Source organism: Castor canadensis, chromosome 5 (genome assembly GCF_047511655.1).
Source record: "Castor canadensis chromosome 5, mCasCan1.hap1v2, whole genome shotgun sequence".
Taxonomy (NCBI): Eukaryota; Metazoa; Chordata; class Mammalia; order Rodentia; family Castoridae; genus Castor; species Castor canadensis.
The window spans coordinates 111,546,632-111,563,631 of NC_133390.1; the positions used below are offsets into that span (position 1 = coordinate 111,546,632).

General features: G+C 35.6%; 1 protein-coding gene across 1 annotated transcript in view; it reads right to left on the bottom strand.

Annotated features, from left to right (window-relative positions):
• Lekr1 (leucine, glutamate and lysine rich 1) overlaps positions 1-17,000 on the bottom strand; it is a 193,518-nt gene that overhangs the window by 27,193 nt on the left and 149,325 nt on the right. The window contains exon 10 of the mRNA XM_074073918.1: positions 3,885-3,978. Coding sequence (XP_073930019.1) covers positions 3,885-3,978 — 94 coding nt within the window. The remainder of the gene's footprint in view (positions 1-3,884; positions 3,979-17,000) is intronic.

Consider the following 17,000-nt stretch of genomic DNA (forward strand, 5'->3'; position numbering starts at 1 on the left):
TGAAATGCAGAAGCATTAGACTCTTTGTGTTTAGATGCAGGGAAGTTAATGTCAGCTCATTTCCTGGTTTTGTAACCTTTGTAAATTGCCTAACTTTTCTGAGTCCCTTTTTTTAAAAAAGTGCAAAATGGTAACAATAATGTCACAATGATAAAATTACATTTATAGAAAGCATTAAGCACAATGCCTGGTCTACATTAAAGAATAATGAAGACCATTTTGTTATCTAGATTAATGGTTTACATCAGATGATCTTTGCAGGTAATTTCAGATCTAAAATTCTATAATTTTATTAATTCAGTTGTTAAAATTCCATAGCACAATTTTAAAGATTAAAGTGTGCCCTCAATATTCTCTTTAGCAATATACTTATTATCCATCTATCTCTCTATATATTGCAAATAGATATTATATAATTTATACTTCATCCCTGTCAAATTTTATATTTTGAATGTTACTCCTTTTTACTTTACTAAGAGTACAACACATTAAGAACTAAGACATTGGCTCTCTCACTTGAAAAATAATTCAGGATGTTTTTGCCTCCCTTTAAATAGGAATCTACTATTGCTTTTCCTTCCTCCCTTCCTCCCTCCCTCCCTTCCTACTTCCTTCCCTCTCTCCCTCCCTCCTAACCTCCCTTCCTCCCTCTCTTTCTCTCTTTCTTTCTTTCCTGTTTTTGGAATCTACTATTTCTTGAAGTAAACTTCACCCCTGGACTTTCACTATCAATCCAGTTACTTCATCTAGGAAGTGAGGTTGTTTGTTTTAAAAGAGTCTATGTACTACTTCAAATGAGGTCAATAGTCCAATTCTAAAATGCTTCTGACTAACATTCTGATGTTACATTTAAGAAAATATTTTGGTGATAATATAAGAAAATATTTGGTTGGAATTTGTCAATTGCACTAAAAAGTGATAGTCAATAGGTGAAGTGAAGTGGTTATGTAACTTGTCCAGCTGATAGATTTTTTTTAATTTATAAAATTTTAACTGACTAGTAACAATACTGTGCATTTAGAACCTTTTTTTTGTTTTTGTTTTTGCAGTATTGAGGCTTAAACTCAGGGCCTGCACCTTGAGCTACTCCACCAGTCCTATTTTTGTGAAGGGTTTTTCAAGATAGGGTCCCATGGACTATTTGCCTGGGCTGGCTTCACACTGCAGTCCTCCTGGTCTCTGCCTCCTGAGTAGCTAGGATTACAGGTATGAGCCACCAGCGCCAGGCTGGAACCAATTTTAAAGGTTTATCATGCACATTAATTTGCTTTCTTTGCATCAAAGCAATACTTGATATAAAAATCCATGACAATTAGTAAATACAGTTATTTAAAAATGTGCCATCCTTGTTGCATAGCAACTATTGATCTTATAATGTGCCTTTTACATACTCTAAAATAATTAAACACAGGCACAAATTGCTATCCACTTTTTTAATGTTAAAAGCATTTAAGTTATGAAGTTTATTCTAATAAGTGTATTATATATTTGTAAAGAGAACATTTCATTCCTATGCAAAGGCACAGTGACCTAAGAAAGAGATGACAATGTCATGTTAGTGATTCTCCTCTGTCGTGAGAGGACTTTTAGGGAACTTTTTATTCATAGTCTCAATTGCTAACACAGCCAAGACATAATTATCACTCCCTGGCTTTACTGGTCTGGATCTTGACTTAGTGCTGGTAAAATGGTAACACTTACTAACATGAAGAAATGTTTATTTATACTATGGAAAATTATATATGCCAAAAGACATCTGTGATATAATTAATATATAGAAAGGTATCATGGTCTTAGTAAGAACTTTGGAATTATTACATAGGATAATTTTCATAATCAGATTAGCACAAAGCAAGAACATAAATGCTTTTATATTGTCAGGTGCTAACTTGATCTACACCTCAGGATCGGGGAACAGTGAACAGGAATAGTAGAGTGAGTGATTTTTTTTCTCACAGACCTCCAGAGAAATGTATCTGAAAACCCCAATGGAGTGTGAGTGTGCAAAGGCAGGAAAGTTCACTCCACAGTCTAAGAGGAGGGGCTTAGGAGTTTGAGAAAAGGGAAAGATATGGTGGGAAGGGTGATAAAGGAGAGTGGTAGAAGGAGTAAATTCAAGAATGATATATTTGATACATTATAAGAACTTTTGTAAATGCCACAATGTAACCCACCCAACACAACATTTTTTTTAAAAAGAGGAAAACAATAAAATAAAAAGAAGAAAAGGGAAGGACTGCCAAATCTCTATCCATGTTAATTCTATCAGAGAAATTTCCTAATCAAAAGATGATGCAAATTGACAAACTGCTTTCTAAAAGGTTGCTTTGATGTCTAGTCCCTTAAAGAATAAGTAGGAGAGACTATTTCACTAGATCTTCACAAGAGTGTCAAAAACAGTTCTATCAATTAATTGGATGGATTATAAGATAAATCTCTTATTTTGAATTATTAGGTTGTTCATCTTCTTTCTGAATTTTCAAACATGGATCAGTAGGATAGGGAAATGAAAACAGACCAGTGAATTAAGAACAGTAAGGCTTATAAAAATTAGAATTAAAGAATTGTGTGACTTAGAGAAGAAGGGAAATAAAAGTCTCGTGCTACAAAGTTAGGTCAGAATGGGACACTTATAGATAGCAACTTTAGTCCACACTCTCAGATTGTATTTTCACTCATATGGTAATATAGCTATAGTGATCGCTTTTTATTATATCCTGACAAGGGAAGAGGTATTGACTTATAGAGGACTGGTACTGGCTGAGTATGTTTGAAGACTGGAAACAGAAATGACTGAACCAGCCATGACACCTAGAGGGTTTCAGTCTACTGGATGACAGAGTGGAGAAATACTGGTGAAGATGTTCTGCTTGTTGCTTAAGGTTGTAACCTATAGGATCTAGTCCACAAGGAGAAGTAAGTTGTCTGGATTCTAGTCAAACCATCTAAATTTCAGTTACCAGCTCCAGCTGTAGAGAAAAACTTAAGGTATACTAAGAAAACAGTGCACTGAGGGTGTGGCTCAGCAGTAGAGCACTTGCCTAGCATGTGCAAGGCCCTGGTTTGATCTCCAGCACCACAAACAATGGACAACCACACAGAACTGAGGGAGAAGGCCAGTGCTAGGCACAGTTACACATTGGGGAAGAGAAGGAGTTGGAAAGTGTACAGGAGCCAATCAAGGAACACTGGAAGTTTATGGCAGGGAGATGTTATTACTATGTGACGACTAGACCCTGTGGATGGCTTGAGAAGGTAGAGACTCACAATGTAAGAAATATGATTTGTATTATTTAAAATTATAAAAGTAATACATATTTGTTGTTGAAACTTTGAAAAATAGAGAGAAATCCCAAGACAAAAATGAGTGTAATTTTTTCATACTCTAAGAGCAAACATGTCTTTGTAAATAATAGCAAGCTAAGTTTACTAATTTTACTTTGCAGTGGTAAACATATCAAAAGTTTAGACTGAACAATTTTAAGTCATTTTTCATTCTCTTATATTATCTTTTTATTGGCAAAGCAGTGAAGTTATAAGAGTTGATATTTTCCTGTCTTTAAGAACACGATCAATGTAAATTCTGATACTTGATGGGAAAAAAAGTAAACATTTAAAAGTTAAAATTATGCTTCTAAGTAAAAACAAAAGGCTATCTAAATCTTACAAGATTTCAAAATTTGTTTTTAATTTTTTGTTTCCTGTTATGCTGTCTAATATTAGAAAATACACACATCAGAAATATATTTGGTATTAGAAATTCCAGAAAGAACCAAAAGTATGTAAGGAAGCAAAGGAATCTATCTGGAATAGTATTCTGGCAAATAGATAGAATTTTTAAAAGGCAAGAAAGCCACATCTGATGAAAGCCACACTACTGTTACCTTTTCCCTCCAGTTATCATCACTCAGCAGCTTCTGTCTAAGGGTTTCCTGCAGCTGCTCGATGCTTTTCTGATGTGAAATCAGCATCAATTCCCTGAAAACCATAAACCCAACAAATGAGTCAAGACTCACCCCTAACAGAATTATACTTGCCAGTGTAGTTCTTGGCTTAGAGAATAATATTCTTTATACCTTAGTCTGTCCGCTCTCTGTAGCAATATATATTTTGCTACTGCATACCATTTTAGTTGTTAACGGTAATTTACAAACACTAAACAGGTGAAATTTTCCTTAATCATTAATAAGTTATTATTTTTGCATGAAATAGTAACAACATACATGGAGTCACAATATAATAAAATGTTGTAAATTGTGGTTCAAAAAGTTTATGACTAGATTCTAACACCAGACAATATTTTTGTTCTAAAAAAAGAAAATATGTTGGTATATGCCATAAAGTCAATACATTTTCAGTTTCTGCAGAATTTGTTTTTTTTCTACTGATCTCAAATACTGACAGGAGCAAACAGACAATAATATAAGGAGTGAACTACAGTACAAAGCATATTAGAAATTAGAAAGGAAAGCACAAGTAACACTTTAACATTTTGATCTACATAAATGTATTATTTTTGTTTTGCCTTTTGAGAAGGGTCTTTCTATGTAACACAGGCTGGCCTCAAATTCATGATCCTCTTGACTCTGCCTCCCAAGTGCTGGGATTACAGACCACAAATAAATCACAATGCTTAGTTTATGATCATCTAGATGGAGGTAAGGATAGAAGATTTATGAGAAAATTTCACAGGAGCACTTAAATTAAAACCTTAAATATCACAAGTAGTAAGGAAAGCATGTCTGTTGATCAGAGCTTCTTCCCTCTTGAGAAGTCTCCATACTCTTCTTATTTTCTATGTAGGCGATGCTCTTCTTTTGCTTATTCCTTCTTCTAATCCCTTCATTTTCTATCATTCTCTTTCTTTCAGTTCTGACCCCTTTTCTCAAACTTGTGACTTTCATGTATAACTATGTATTGGGCATTTCAATACCAGTGATTCATCAACACCAAAGATTTTACACATCAAAAAGCAAATTCATGCCAAGAGTTGTGGGACATACTGTCACCCCAGCATTCAGGTGGCTGAGGCCGGAGGATGGCGAGTTCCTGGCCAGGCTGGGCTATCTCAACACAACAAAGAACAAATTCACCACCATCTCCTTCAATCATTCCTTTCTTTTACTTCTGATAACCTTCAATGTTCGAAAACCTTGGGCTTGAAATTTCTGAGTCACCTCTTACTTGTTATTCTCCCTGTTCTATCACATCCCTTTAAAAGCAAAAGGCCACAAATCTCAACAATTAAAAAAAAAATCAAGTAATCTGGCTGAAGGCCTGGCTCAAGTGGTAGAACACCTGCCTAGCAAGTGCAAGGCCCTGAGTTCAAATCCCAGTACTGCACGCACACACACACACACACACAAAGAAAAACCAACAATAAAAGTCCACCTAAAATCATACTGAGTATCTTTTCCAGCCACAATGCAATAAAACTACAAATCAATAACATGAAAAACTTTTAAAACTATGCTAATACATGAATACTAAACTACCTGTGGGCCAAAGAAGTCAAGAATGAAAATTTAAAATTTCTTGAAGCAAAGAAAAATTGAGACATAACATACAAAAACCTATGAGATACAGCAAACATAGTACTAAGAGGTGAGTTTATAGTCATCAGTTTCTAAATAAAAAAGACAGAAAGAACTCAAATAACATAATGCTGTATCTCAAGGAACTACAAAAAAAAGAACCAACCAAATCCAAAATTAGCAGAAGGAAAGAAATAATAAAGATCAGGACAGATACTAAGTAAAATAAATGAAATAGATAATAAAAATGCTAAAGATCATAAAAACAAAGAGCCAGTTTTTTGAAAAGGCAAACAAATTTGACAAGCCCTTAGCTAGTTTAACTATGAAAAAGAAAGAAAAGACTCAAATAAAATCAGAGATGGAAAAAGGAGATATTATGACTGATACTGTAGGAATAATAAGGTCACTAGAAAGTATTATGAATAACTATATGCCAATCAATTTGATAACCAAGAATAATGTATAAATTTGTGTACACATACACTTTACCAAACTTGAATCACAAAGAACAGAAAAATTGAACAGAAGAACAAATAATGGGGTTGTATCAATAATAAATTCTCCCATCAAGAAAAAGCCCAGGCCCAGATGGAATCACTGCCCAATATTTATAGGACAACTGTTGGCAATTCTTAAACTATACCAAAAAATTGGAGGAGGGAATTTTCTCAAGCACATTGTATGAGGCTACCATTATCCTGATACCCAAACCAGACAAGAACACAACAGAAATGGCATGCTAAAGGTCAATATCCTTGATAAATATGGAAGCAAAAATCCTCAAAAAAATACTATCAGACTGTATCCAGCAGCACATCAAAAAGATTATTTACTATGCTCTAATGGAGTTAATCCTAGGGATGGAGGATAGTTTGATATATAAAAATCAGTAAACATAATAATTCACCATATCAACAAAATAAGGACAAAAACCATATGATCATCTCAATAGATGCAGAAAAGGTATTTGGTAAAAATTCAACATCTCTTCATGATAAAAACATTGAACAAATTAGGAATAAAAAGAATATACTGCAACATAATAAAGGCCATATATAATAAGGCAATAGTTAACCTTAAACTGAATGAGAGGTTTTCTAAGATCTAGAACAAGACAAGGATGACCACATTCACCACTTGTATTTAATATACCATGTTTGATATGTTAGAAGAAATGGAAGACTGATTTAATTGATTAATGAAATTTGAAAAAGAATCAAACTGAACTCGTAGCAATGAAAAACACAATAATTTAAATTATAAACACAGTGGGGAGCTGGCAGAATGGCAAAGTGGCTCAAGCAGTAAGAATGCCTGGCAGGCATTCTTGGGGCTTACTAGGCAAAAAGAAAAAGAAAACACACACACACACACACACAGTGGATGGTCCTACAGAAGATTATTCTGTAGGTCTACAGAAGATTATTAAAAAATGAAATAATAAACTGAAAGATTTAAAGAAATTATACAGAATATAGTATGGGAGTAAAAAGTGTGGAAAGTATAAATGAAAATTTGAGTATGGAGGACATACTTAAAAGATCTAATTTTTTCAGTTCATTATTTCAGAAACAAAAGAGAAAGAAAAGGGGAGGAAGCAGCATTGATTAAAAAAAATACCAACTTACAAACTCAGGAAATTTACTGAATTCCAAGCAATATAATAAAAATAAATTCTACATCTGGGCATCTCATAGTGAAGATGAAGAGCACCAAGTAAAAGAGATCTTAGACGAAGTTGGGATAGAAAATCTTCAAAGGGACTTAACTATACTGGAAGCTTATTCTCAACAGAAACAAAAGATGGCAAAAAGAAAAAAAAAATTCTAAGTCCTCTGAGAAAATAACCATTAGCATAACACCAGGTACTGAGCAGAGATCTTTCAGAATGAGGTTGAAATAAAAACATACTGGGATAAACATAGCCTATAAAGTTTTGAGAGTTTACCTCCAACTCAAGAATTTTAAGTAAAAGAGCTTCTGAATAGCTGGGTGAGGTGGTACATGCCTGTGGCTCCAGCTACTCTGGAGGCAGAGATAAGAAGAACGCAGTTCAAAGCCATCCCAGACAAGATCATGAGACCCTATTCAAAAACAAACCAACCAACAAAACACACAAAGGGCTGGGGCGGAGAACAGAGTTCAAACCCCAATACCACCACCACCACACCAAAAAAACATACTTTGCAGGAAAGAATATGATCTCAGAATGAAAGTCTAAGTTAGGAAAAAGAGTAAGCAAAGAAACTGGCAAACACTAAGATAGGGAGGGCTTCTAGGTATGTGTCAAGAGCAGTTGTACGAAGCCCTCAGTTCAGATGGGGACTCTATGCTTCAGGTTTTTATGCTCTGCAGTCACCATCCTGAAATTCTTAAGAATTTTATCATTGTATTTGTGGTTTTACAGTGAAGTCTGCTAGTTCAATCAAGCAAGAGCCTCAACCTGAGATCATCTTACCTCTTGCCTTCCCCCCTGAAAATTATGTAGTTAGCCTTGCATGTAGTAAATGTAAACTAATATGGTCTGCATACAATAATTTTGATTATGTGTAATTAGAGGGGCTAGTAAAAAGAGAACTAGAAAACTGGACAAAAATGTAGGATGATAGCTTGAGCTTTCAGAGCTCAAGCGCTCTTTCATTTTTGCATTATTCAAGAAGAATTTAAGATATTAATTTTAGACTTCATTAAGTATGTATGTATGTATGGTAAGATTTCAAGATTAATCACTAAAAGAATAGAAATAAAATATTATACTAATTACTACTACCAATTACTAAGTACTATTTAGTACTACTATTTCCAATATCATTAGTGGAAAAATGCCTAAGAAAATGGACAAAACTTCAACAATTCTCCCCAAAAGGCCTAAAATGAGAAAATGAGGCAGAAAAAGAACGAGAAATCGGAAGCTTAAATTAATCATTACAATGGGAAAAGAATTTGAAGAACAAAACAGACTTGTTAATTAATGTTTTTTAGAAAAAACATTTCTGCTGGGCACTGGTGGTTCATGTTTGTAATTCTAGCTACTTGAGAGGCTAAGATCAGGAGGATTGTGGTTTGAGGCCAGCTCTGGCAAAGGGTTCATGAGACCTCATCTCCAAAATAACCAGACCAAAATGAACTGGAGGTGTGGCTGAAGCGGTAGAGCACCTGCTTTGCAAGCACGAAGCCCTGAGTTCGAACTCCATCACTCCAAAAACAAAAAAACCCCAAAATTCAGAAAGAGAGAGAGAGAGAGAGAGAGAGAACCCTAAAATAAGGACATGAAAAGTTTGGAAAAGATACAACAGGGATATATTAAGGGTAAGGAAGAGTAAAGTATATTATCATCAAGCAAACAGACTTTAAAGCAAAGACCATTATTGGGAACTAAAAATGATAACAGGTTTAATTTGCTGTGAATATTCTAAACTTACATTCACCTATAAAATAGCCTCATGATATATAAATTAAAACTTGATGTAATTATAGAGAAACTGTCAAATCTATACTATGATAGTAGAATTCACCACATTTCCCTCAGTTATAAATAAGTCATTCCAGGAACACCAATATAGCCATGGAAATATACGCTGCACAACTCTAGACTGTTGTGAGTGGTCCTCCTACAGGTATGAATGAAGCAACCAAGGGTCAAAAAGAGAAATAATAAAGACACAGAAAGAAGATTTAATGCAAATAATAGGATTGATTTAAGGCTAATATATAGAATATGTATACAAGTTGTAGAAAAATACACAATTATTTTCCAGCTCAAATGATATTGACCACATACTAGGACTGAAAGTTTCAGTGAATTTCAAATAATTGTTATATTATAAACCTGTATTGTCAAATATGGTAGCCCCTAGCTTCATATAACTATTAAGCACTTAAAATATGGGTAGTCCAGATTGGTAGAGTGGTTCAAATAGTAGGTCATCTGCCTAGCAAGTGTGAGGCCCTAAGTTCAAACCCCAGTACCACCAAAAAAAATGTGGGTAGTCCAAATAGAGATGTGTTATAAGTATAAAATACCTACCAGATTTAAAAATTTAGTACAAAAAAATCTAAAACAGCTGTAACAGCTTTTAAAGATGATTATATATTTAAATAATATGAAATACATTTTTTATATACTGGATAAAATATATTATTGATTTTTACTTGTTTATTTTTTAATGTGGCAACTAACATACGTACTCACATACGTACTTTACATTACACTTCTTTTAACCTATAACCCGTATTTTGTGAAAACAAAGAAATGTCAGTAACAAAAAACTATCTTCATGGAGCCAGGTGCCAGTGGCCTGTAATCCTAACCACTCAGGAGGCAGAGGTCAGGAGGATCATGGTTTGAAGCCAGCCCAGGCAAATAGTTTTCAAGACCCTATCTCGAAAAAAAAGGTCACAAAAAAGGGCTGGTGGAGTGGCTCAAGATGTAGGTCCTGAGTTCAAATCCCAATACTGCAAACAAACAAAAAACAAAAACAAAAAAAACCTTCATGTATTTGAAAAGAATCTAAAATATATTGCTGGGTCAAATAAAAAAATCACAATTGGTGTTTAAACTGGTATTTAAATTGGTATTTAAACTGAATAATAGTGAAATTGCTACATATTTCACTATTATAACGCTAAAACAGATTAGATACAATTGTATACCACAATTGTATACTACAATTGTATACATTAGAATACAGAACGATGAAGAAATGAATGATCCTTAGCACATGATGAACAAAGGCAAGGGCCATAAAACAACAAATCACAGAATGCTACAGACAGTATGAATGTTTGAGATTTTGTGGTGCTGGGGATCGAATCCAGGGTTTTGAGTATGTTAGGCAAATAGTTTACTGCTGAGTTACACCTCCAAGTCCTATGATTTAAGAAGTGAGGGCACAACAGATATTATCTCAGGTTTTTGTAGCTGCTCTTTATCAGTTTGAGGAAATTCCTTTCAGTTCCTAGTTGGCTAAGAAACACAAAGTGCAGTCTGATGGTTCTCACTGGGGAAGCAGAGACAAGATAGAATTGGGGAGAATCATAAAAGGACTTACAGCTAAAGCTAAGATTCTCTCCTAAACTGAGTAGTCAGTACATAGATATTCACTGTATTGCATTTCTTCATACTTTATATCTATATCAATATCAAGATCAAGATCAATAAAAACAATTATTGATCATGCGTGAGCACACAGAATGGTAGATGGAGGGAAGAGTTAAGGACAAGACCCCGTTGAAGAAGGGGAGAGTCAGTAGTAAGCAGGTCTTCCTCCTGAGTAGTGGGATTCACTGTCATCTCTGCACATGGCACTATCATCAGACCCTGGAGGTAATTAGGAAGGCAGGTCACTGTCGAAATGGTGCTGAAAATCCAATGAATTTAAAAGGAAGATTTATCTTTTAAAATGTGAGGCTGATCCAGCAGGTTTTGAAAGCTCGCACAGCAGTCTTTGGCTGGAGAAAAAGAAGTGAAGCAAAAGGAATGAAGAGTAAGGGTAGCAAAATAGGGATTGCATTAAAGATTTCTTTTGCAGCTCACCTCCAAATACCTAGCTGCTTCTGTCTCCTTTGCAGACTTCCTTCCTTTTATGCAATCTACATGCTGACAGCTCCCAAATTTTCTCCAGTTCTGATCTGTCTCTGAGTGTGTCTCCTGTGTCCAACTCTCCACCTGACTGCTGTACTTATTTTAGAAACATCTCAAACTTAACATCTGAAATTCCAGTGCCTTACAGTGCTAGTTTAGTTTTTGCTCCTATTATGTGTCTGTCATCTGCTGCTCAGTTCCTCATGTGTTGTCGCAGGATGTAGACTAAGGAGCAACTTTTATCTGGGAATGATGCTTTTGTGGCTGACAGGAAAAATTACCAAAATATAGCATCTCTTAAAACTTCTCTTCAGAGTTGGGGTATATCATTTCTCTTACATGTCAGTGTGAAAAACATGTCATATGGCCACATCTGGTAGGAATCAGGTGTAGATAGTATAGTCCTTCACTGTGGTGGGAGGCATCACAGGCCATCTAGTACCAGTGGAGTCCATCACAACTCTGAAATCTCATTGGAAGCTGACTCTGGAGGTGGGGGACACTTCTGGCTTGGAATATTAGATTATTTGCCCTGTTGGGAAAAAAGCAGCTTTCTCATTTTCCTTTGGACAATAAGAGTTGGAGGTGAGGTGGGATGTGCCCCTTTGTAACTTCCCACTCTTGCCTCTCTTACGTCCATTCGCTAGATTGCTTTCTGTCATTAGATTCTTTTGCATATTCAGAATATATATATATATATATTCATGAACTCATCCAGTAGATGCCTTTTTTTTTTTTTGGTTTAGTGTAGTTTAGTCACTATAATTTTTTTTTAGATTCATCCATGTTATACTATGCATCAATATTCCTTTTTTTTTTTGAGACAGGGTCTCATTTAGGCAGCTCAGGCTGGCCTGGAACTCAGTAGGTTCCTTAAGTTGGCCTCAAACTTGGATCCTCCTGCCTCAGCCTCCTGAGTGCTGGGATTATGGGTATGAGCTGCCACACGCAGCTGATAGACAGCCCATGTTTATGCTGATAGTGCTCCGTTGTTTGGGTACATCACAATTACTTTACCCATTCGCCTGTTGATGAATATTTAAGTTGTCTCACAGATTTGGGCTATTACAAATAAAGCTGCCATTAATATCTGTGTACAAATTGATACAAACATATGCTTTTATTTCTTTTGGGTAAATGTGTAGGAGTGAAATGGCTGGAAAGCAAAGTAGGTACATATTAAACTTTCTTTTTGAGGTACCGGGATTTGAATTCAGAGTTTCATACTTGCTAGGTAGGTGCTCTCCTGCTTGAGTCACGCCCCCAGCCCTATATTTAACTTTTAAAGTAACTTGCCAAGAGTTTTCCAAAGAAGTTTTATCATTTTACATTCCCATCAGCAGGGAATGACAGTTCCAGCTTCTTCATATCCCCTCCAATATTTGGTATTTTGGGGCTTTTAAATTTTAGACATTATAAAAGTATGGAGTAGTATCTTCTTGCAGTTTTATTTTGCATTTCTCTAAAGACTAACGATATTGAGCACCTTTTTGTAGGCTGATTGGCTATCTGGGAAGTTGGTGAAGTGTCTACTCAAATCCTTTGCTCATTTTTTATTAGGTTATGCTTGTATCATCGAGTTTCCAAAGTTCTTTATATGTTCTGGAAATAAGTTCTTTATTACATACATTAGCCCAGTGTAAGCTTGTCTTTTCACTCTCTTACCAATTCTCTGAAGGGCAAGCATTTTAATTGTGATGATGCCATTTGAACTTGAGAGATGATAGAATTATGAGATAGTAAACTTATAGTCATCTATCATAGCATTAATAGGAAGCTAATACAACAGTCTACCTTCAAGTGAAATTATACGACTGGGTATAATAGAAACTTTTGGGTAGTATTGGGATTTGAACTCAGGTCTTCAGGGTTGCTAGGAAGGCACTCTATCACTTGAGCCACTCCACCAGTCCTGGTTTGTGTTGGGTATTTTTTAAGATAGGGTCTCACGATTTGCGCTGGATGCTTTGAACTGTGATCCTCCATCTCTGCCTCCTGAATAGTTAGGATTACATGCATGAGCCACCAGTGCCTGACTTAGAAACTTTTAATAGTAAGCTTGATCAAGATAAAGAGCACCGGTAATAGAAATAACAAGGCATTTCAATTAAAGTAATTGTGACTAACAAAATGCCAGGAAAATAGATGTGGCTGGCCATGTGCTTACTAGAAGTGGCCAGATTGTGCAGAGTCCTGGTGATTTGGTGCAACTTTTTTCTTTTTTTGGATTCACTTCATATGTCTTAAACCAGGTTTCTTTCTTTCTTTTTTTTTTTTTTGAAAAGTTGTCTTACTGATTAGAAAACTCAAATGAACATTTTCAGATAGTGACCTTGTTAGTACATTAGAAGTTACCTTTCTTATAAAGTAGATGGTACTGAGTATCTGAGATGCTTGAATTTCAGTCTCCCTGAAGGCAGCTGTAATTTTGAGATCAGGAAAAATTGAGTTGGTGGAGTGGTTCAAGTGGCTGAGCACCTGCCTAGCAAGTGTGAGGCCCTGAATTCAAACTCTAGTACTGCTTAAAAAAAAGGAAAAGTAGAATCCATTCCATATGCATTCCTTTGAAGGACTCAGTACAAACCACTGCTGCTATATGTATCTCTTTAGAATAAAAGCCTTAAGTCTAGTGATTATAACAGCTAAAATATAGTAGGTCAGGGATCAAACAAAGCTAACAAAGTGATTATTATTCACTGAATTTTCAAAGAATTTTGAAGTCTGTTATCACATTTCCACAAAGAATAAGATGTCTTAAGTGAATTGCTATAAAATATGAATTTATATCTGTGGTGGAAATTTTCCTTGACCTTTTGGTTGCAGAAATGAGGAGACCTTTATACTTCTTTGATTCCCTGCTGAGCCTCTGTTCCTGACTCTAAAACTCTTCAGTGTGTCTCTAAAGGGACAAGGCAGAAAGAATAATTATACATGATGTTATAAGTACTCACTTGTTCTCGATTAGAATGGAATGGGCAGTAAGTAATGTATACAAAGATGATTATATGTGTGAAAAGATAATCTTGATTCCAAAAATAAAAACCACACTTACACAATATATCCATGGAAGGACACACACAGTTTGTCTTAGAAAACCATCTTGAGACAGCAACAAGAGAAAGCAATCTTGTGCAGGAAGAAACTAAAAGAGGCAGCTTTGACCATAGTGGGAATTTCTGTTAGAAATCTAGAGGAATTATGATAAATAAGACAATTATAAAGGCACAGTCCATGTTATAAAAAACTGAAAATGTGCACCTGTTTAAATAGCTGCCTCTTCAGGACCAGTTCTGATGCTAATGCTTTAGAATGATGAGAAACAACACAGTTTTAAGCCCTAAACTTGAACTTTGCTAAGAATCAGATAAAAAGGTTACCATTAGAATCTAGGAGTTTGTATTTTACTTCCAGCTTTGATTTTCAGCAGAAAATCAGAAGCTCTCCAGGCCTGAGAAAAAAACTGAGAGGAGCTTCCTTGTTTCAAATCCTAGCTGTTTAATTATAATTTAATTTACTCCCATCCATTCCAGCCATTAAATATTTATTAGTGCCTACTATGTGTGAGGCACTATTTTAGTCTCTGAGAATACAGTAATTCTTTCTTGTCCTTCCTTAGAAATATGCTAAATCACTCCTACATTTTTAGAAGAAATGAAGGCCAAAGTAGTAAATGACTATGTGAGGTGACATGATTCACCAGTGGCCCAGCTAGCACAAGCTGATGCTAGCCCAGGGCTCTCTCCAGTGTCAGCCGCCTCTGTTTTGCATGCATCTCTGAAGGAGCTGTGGTTGTAACATTCTATCCTGTACTCTCACCAGATTTTTTTAATTAACGTTTTTGGAGTCGACACAATAGGCAGATTAGGATGTGCTTGCAATTAAGACTATTTATTTTAAAAACTTTAACTTTTAAATTCTTAGACCAAAAGAACATGCAAATGTAATTTCTTATATATATGCAAAAATCTAGATTCCCTTAATTATAGTTAAAAACATAACTGCAAACAAATGTCAAACCATCATGCCAAAACAACAGCTTTAAATTCTATTTCACAAGTTGTTCTTTTAGAGATGTCTTCATGTTGTCAATCAAAGAGGTAATTTTGATTTGCCACCATTCCTGCCTCCACTAAAAGCAGTAAGTGTGTGATATCATAAGAAGTTGGAACTCAGTTGTTCTCAAAGCTGTTGATGGATAAGAGATCAGAGGAAGAGGTGAGTCTTAGAAGAAAAAAACCTGGTAAGTTTTGTTATATTAGAATGCTTAATTTGATAATGCCTTAAACTGATAGTATCCAAGCTGAATTACTGCAAGGATTCATCTTTACAGATGTATGAATAAAGCAGACAATTTTGAATATAACAGATACTTATTGAATATCTATATGATCAGAGCAGGGTATAAAAATTAGTAAGATATGATGTTTTAAGGGGTTAGTAGCACAAAGAAAGATTCAAGAGAGGGAACTAATACTTTCTGAGTGCCTACAACCTTGTGCTTTAATATGCACAAGAAGACAGCTATTATTAACATGCTCATTTACATATAAGGAAAAGAAGCCTTAAAGTGATCAAGTTGCCTAAGGTTGACATTGGCCAAATTGGGATTTAAATCTATGTTGGCTTAACTCTAAAGTCCATTTTTCTTTTTCATTTTTAGTTTATCGTTTTTACATTTACTCATGTGTGTATATATTGTTTGGGCCACCTCCTCTGCCACCTCGCAGAACCTGTTCCAATGTCCTCCGATTTTGTTGAAGAGAAAACAAGAGATAATAAGAAAGACATAACCTTTTTTGCTGGTTTGAGATAAAGACAGCCGTACAGAGAGATTCCTAGCATTGCTTCCATGCACAAGTGTATTACAACCGACATTGGTTCATCTCTACCTGACTTCTTCACTACTTCCTACTCCCCTTCCCACAGTGGCCTCAGCCAGTTTAAGATTACTTTATTTGACCTCTATAAGGAGCACATCAACCACATTCAAGTTTTTGGTTTCCTTCCCTCTCCCTATTCCTCCTTTTGTGCGTTCTGCTCTTAATGTGTGACCCAAGTCCAGTAATACTACTGCATTTGTTTAAGATCTATAATACGTGTATGAGGGAGAACATGAGATTTTTGGCTTTCTGAGCCTGGCTAACCTCACATAAGATGATGCTCTCCAGTTCCATTCATTTACTTGGGAATGACAAATTCAAAAGTCAACATATTACTGAACATGGGTCACACACTAAGGGGAGAATGTGTATGGCAGGAATAGGGAAAGGTCTGGTAGAGATGAACCAATTCAGGTCGTAATAACCATGTGCATGGAAGCAATGCTAGCAATCTCTCTGCATAGCTATCCTTATCTCAACCTAGCAAAAATGCTATGTCTTTCTTATTATCTCTTATGTTTTCCCTTCAACAAAATTGGAGAAGAGGGCAGAACAGGTTCTGCCTGGAAGTGAGGGAGGTGGGGGGAGAGGGTGCTTGGGGGAGTGAGGGCAGGGGCAGGGTATGGGGGGGAGATGGCCCAAACAATGTATACACATATGAATAAATGTATAAACAATAAAAAAAGATAAAAATTTCATTGTGTATAAATACCACATTTTCTTAATCCATTTGTTGGTAGTGGGGCATCTTGGCTGTTTCCATAGTTTGGCTATTGTGAATAGCGCTGCAATAGTCATGGGTATGCAGGTGCCTTTGTAACAACCTGAGTCACATTTCTTTGGGTATATCCCTAGGAGTAGTAATATGGCAGGTCTATGTTTAATTTTTTAAGAAGCCTCCACATTGTTTACCAAAGTAGCTGTACTAGCTTATATTCCTACCAGCAGTGTATGAGGGTTCCTTTTTGCCCCCTGCAGCCTCGCCAACATTTGTTGGTG